The sequence below is a fragment of the Chrysochloris asiatica genome, unplaced genomic scaffold (assembly GCF_000296735.1).
Source record: "Chrysochloris asiatica unplaced genomic scaffold, ChrAsi1.0 scaffold00302, whole genome shotgun sequence".
In the NCBI taxonomy this organism is placed as follows: Eukaryota; Metazoa; Chordata; class Mammalia; order Afrosoricida; family Chrysochloridae; genus Chrysochloris; species Chrysochloris asiatica.
Window position 1 is genome coordinate 2,663,630 of NW_006408820.1, and position 5,085 is coordinate 2,668,714.

Genomic DNA, 5,085 nt, shown 5'->3' on the forward strand with positions numbered 1-5,085 from the left:
GGGAAGCCGTATGCTCAGAGAGCTGCTAGAAGCGACCCTCTACCTGGGCTGAGTCAACCCAGACCTGTGTTGGAAGCTAATTTGTGGCTTGTAGTACCCTGCCCCACCCCTATTTTCAGGGGTCTAGACTATATTTGAAATCTAAACGTGCAGTATGTAACTTCTTATTGAGCCCAAATGCATTTATTTTAACTCCTTTGCCCCCTTCCCAGTTCTTTTGTATTTGTATCCTGCGAGAGTGCTGAAATGGCGGCCCTAGGATCTAGAATCTGGCTCTCCACCGAGCACCTTATCTCGCCACCTTAGCCTTAAGAATGAATACGAAGAAAAATGCACAGTCACTTCTGTCCAGGGCACTGAGAAGGTCAGCAAGAAGGAGGGAGGGGTTGGGGACAAGGAAAGGAACAGATACGCATTCCCATAGTTCCAAGACTTTTGTGTCTCAGGGGACTCCAGGAAGCTAGCAAGAGGGATCCTGGAAGTTAGATTTTCACAGCTTGTGCTAGGGGACAGTGGTGTTGGGGCATGTTGGGGCCAAGAAGTCACCTCCATCCAGCTCTTCTGCCCCAGGAACTTCCAGGAACCCCCACTGGCACCTCACACCCTTCTTGTGCTGCTTGGGCTCCTTAACATGAAGGCAAGTTGTTGCTCGCTAGACTGACTTCAAGGAATCAGAAATTGCATAGACAAACCATGCATTTCCTCTCACCTTTTCAGTCCTTCAAGTCTTTTTAGGACACCCTGCAGGGGGTTAGCGAGAAAGGGTGTATTTTGTGGTACGTTGGCTTTCCTATCAGAAACATAAATGAAACCTAGCAATTTATTGCCATGTGAACAGCCTACAAAGTCAATCTGAGAGCATCTATTCTACCTGACTGCGCCTATTAGGAGTAGGTCAGCGGGCAAAGTAGCTTTTCCACAGCCCCGGCTTGTTTTGCTTTAAAAGTGCTCCCAGGGGAGCCTCTTGCTTCTGGGGTGGCTCACCAATTCCCCCACCCTCCACCCACAGCACAACAGCACTGGCCTTTGGGAAGCATCCCAGTGGGGTTTCCGGGGATTCACTGTTGACTCATGCCCTACATTTCAGTCTTCTGTGCTTTGATCCTGGCTGTGAAGGATCTAACACTGCTCTGTCTTCCAAAAGGGAAAAAGATTCGTTGTTTTTGAGCAATAAAACAATGCACAATGATGGCCATTCCCATGCAGCTCTTTGTCACATTGACCAGATGATCCTCGCTGGTTCACTGTCCTCCCCTCAGTTCCCCTCATGCTGCTGCCCCTCACCAGTTCCACACAGACCACCGAATCACATTCATGAGGCAGATAGCCACCGAGATTTCTCTTTGGTGTTGGCCACTGTGACCACCATCCAGGTGCTGTAAGTTCTAGATTCTGTGCTGACAATAGCAGCGCCAGTGAAAGGTCTGTGTGAGAGGCAGGCAGCAGACATGCCCCATGGAGAGATGAGTGGGAGGAGGAAGAAGGCCTGGCAGTACTGGATTTTGATATTTTCTACATGTCATTTGCCAGCTATGCCATTTCTGAGGAGGCGAGTCATACATGGTTGCACAGAGGGGGTTTAAAGCGAGGACAATTATAAACAGCTACTGTCTTTAGTAACAGCCAATGCATGAAGATTCCAGATTGTTGTGGCAAAGACCCTTCATAGTAGGAGAAAAAGGTACTTAGCTTTGGATGGGCCCAGGTAGCCCCAGCTGTAGGTAAAAGCATGGACTGGGTTACTCTAGATATTCAGTGGTGGTAAAGGTAACATGTTCACATGGTCTACCTTTTCCTTTCAAACAGATGATGGAGTTCAAAGCTGGAATTAATAGGGCAATGACCCATCCCACTGTTTGTCCATTGGGCAGAGCAAACTGCCAGTCACCTGGAGGGAGAGGGAGATGTATATCCCAGGGGGTTGTACAGAGAGATCAACTTGCCTGGAATGTGTGTCTTTTTATAGTGTGAGATGCACTCTTTTGTCGTACCAAATAGGGCTCCCCTGCAAGTACTTCTCTGGAACATCTCCAGAAGTACCAGTGTGAATGAACTAAGGGCCCCAGCACGATTCGCCTGGATGAAATTGCACTTCTTAGCATAAAGAAACTAAATGTTTAGGCTGGTTGTTTTTTCGCCCCCTAATCAAAAAATCTTCCCAGAAGAGATCCTAAGCTATGTTCAAATAGAAGCCTCAAAATTATTTCCAATTGTCTACTTTATGATGTTTACAGACACTTTTCACTTTTCTAAAAAAAAAGAAAAAGAAAAACGCAAATGCTGCCTTTTGTTGTTGTTGTTAAACAACTTTTCAGATTTTTCATGGGACAGTGGGACTCTGACTCACCAACTGGATTTAAATCTTAATTGAGACATTTATTTAAATATGCCTGCTTTTCTCCCTCCTATCCACATGGCTTTTCCTAGGATCCTGGTAAAGGAGGTCCCTCCTGCCCTGTCTGCTCTCCCTGGTGGCTCTTGCTTCTTGCTTTGCAGACTGCCTGCAGCCATGATTTCTGTTACTGACACCTGTGAGCCAAAGACTGAGCCTTTTTTTGGCAAGAATAATTAAGCAATACTCCACGACTTGATACTTTCAGAAAACTTTTTTTTTTTTTCCTTTTAAAAAGCTTCACCGATGACAACAGAGGAAGAAGGGAACTGGGATTTGGGTAAGTTCTCCTCCACTGTTCGACCAAATTCTCAGTGATGGACATTACGTGCAGATCACTAGGAGAAAAAACGTTAACTTTCTTCCTTTTTTTTTTTAAGTGTGTCACATACGGATCTATAGAATTTTACATAGACAAAGAAAAAAGGGTCTTGTGTATTTTTGTCTATATCCAATGTTATCTGAACTAATTGTATTTGTTTTATACTGTGACCACAAATATTATGCAATGCACCATTTGTTTTTGTTTTGTTTTTCTTATTTCATTAAAGGAAATTTAATTTAAATTGAAGTTGTGTGAGGAGCATGGTGTTGGCCTCTCGTCATTTCATCTCTTCTGTGTGAGGGTCTGTGGCTGAATTCTAGTTGCAGCTTTAGTAGCCGCTGATCTCTCAGAATCTTATCAAACCATTAAGATAAAAGAAGAAATGGATTTCATGTGGATTGGTGGTGAGGTTCCCACCAAACAGAAAAGTGAGGTCTAGGATCCTGTTGATTATGGAAGGCCTTTCATTCTTTTGTTGAATTCTCATAACCTTAGAGGTCTCCTCTCAGGAAAGAGCAGTTAAATAGGGTTCCTCTCTGTAACTGGATTGTGACTGGAACAGAACAGCTCTCCTGACTCATGACCCAATCTGGAGCCAAATCAGACCAAGAGGTGCCAGCCCTGTGGGATATACATATCCTCTTCCTCAGTCTGTTGTACCAGCCGTCCTGAGCAGCAGGGAGCAGTGGGAGCCTGACTCTGCTGGTCTCTGGACAGCCACTGACTGTCCTGTTGGCCTTGTTTATGTTCTTTGTCTTTTGTGTCTTAGGCAAGGACCACTTCATGTTGAGGGTTCTTCAAGGGCTACGGGCTTGGACCTGGTCACTAACATTCTCCAGTGATTGGCGCTGTTCCTGGCATGTAGCAAACACTTGGAGTTGGGAATGCACAGTGAATGCTCTCCTGTCAGAAATGACCCATCCTTGCACGTTTCTCAATGAACCAGGAGGGTTCTGCCCATGTAAAACACGTTGTCAGAGTTGTTTTTGAGAAATGCCCTATCTCTCAAAGAGCCCTTCGCCACCTCAATTTAAAGTGAACACAAAAAACTGTTTGTACATTAACTTTGTACCTCCGGTATTGTGCCAAGCATGGGGAAACTGCAACTTGCTCGCTGACCTTGGCACATACTGTTTGCCTAGAAACCTCTCTCCATCCATCACACGTATCTTTCAGGTTCCAGGAAGTCTTTCTGCATTTCAACTGAATGAGGATCCCCTGAGAGGTTCTCTGATAGTCCAGAAGGGCTGTGATGGCAGGTACTGCTCCCCACTGTGGCCTACTCGTGACAATAGCTAACCATGGGATTCTTACAATGTGCTATGTAGTGAAGTGAATACCTCATTAGTATCGTCCCAGTCTTCAAGCCATCCAGGTGACTTGGATGACAGAAACTCTCAACTGTCCTCTATACACCTGAACTGTCCAAACAGCAGCCACTCCATTTCCTCTAATCCATGGACCAATGAGCATGGTAGCAGTCACTGCTTGGGGAACCTACACCACTCTGGCACCTGAGTGTCTCAGCTCTACCCATGAAGGTGGTGCTCATCCTTTCTCTCTGTTTATTCTTCAACCTGTTTATGCCAACAGTACTTATTAGTGGGCTTATATAAAGTAATTAAATAGTATGCAAACCAATGAAATATGAAAGGCAAAGCAAAAGGTGTTGATTAAAAAAACTAAGAAGAATTCTCTAGAAAGGAAATTGAAATAAATAGAAGCAAACTGCTGTTTTGTTTTGTTTTGTTTTCCAATGAAAATGTTAGTGATTTAGATAGGGATAAGATAGCTGTAAAGATTAAGGGAGAAACAATTTTTTAAAAACATGGACAGACAGCCTCTGTACTTAGTTGACTTTACAGATGTTTTTAAATTCTTATAACTTTTAGAAAGAAATCAGACTTGAGTGTTGTAAAGAAGACATTCTAGGTTTGGCTTTTTGGAAAAAGCTTGATAGGAGATTCCAGGCAACAGACCCAGACACAAAGGAAAGACGTGAGCCTACATCAAGAGATGGGTGAATGAAGGTACATTTAAATGGCTTATGTGAAAATAAAGTGTTTAAAATGCATGAGTCTCTTTATGATTCCCTACTTTCCATGACATTTTCTATTAAGTGGTCACCTAACAGCCCTAATTATGTCAGATAAGAGTCGATATTCCACTATTATTGTTCACATTCTTACAGATGAGGATATTGAGACATCAAGAAATTGCTCAAGATTTGAAATCAGGTGTTTCTGACTCCAAAGCCTGTGAAGGGTCTAAGCCACAGTACCTGGATATATTAGGTCTTGTGCGCCGGGGTTCAAAAAGTTTGTGGAAAAATTTAATTGAAAGATAGTGGGATTTTTTTTTTTTTTTT

General features: G+C 43.6%; 1 protein-coding gene across 1 annotated transcript in view; it reads left to right on the forward strand.

Moving 5' to 3' along the window:
- Nucleotides 1-2,638: 2,638 nt before the first annotated feature.
- The window catches only part of CD101 (CD101 molecule), a 98,800-nt gene continuing 96,353 nt past the window's right edge, over nucleotides 2,639-5,085 (forward strand). Inside the window, exon 1 of the mRNA XM_006874811.1 lies at nucleotides 2,639-2,672. Coding sequence (XP_006874873.1) covers nucleotides 2,639-2,672 — 34 coding nt within the window. The remainder of the gene's footprint in view (nucleotides 2,673-5,085) is intronic.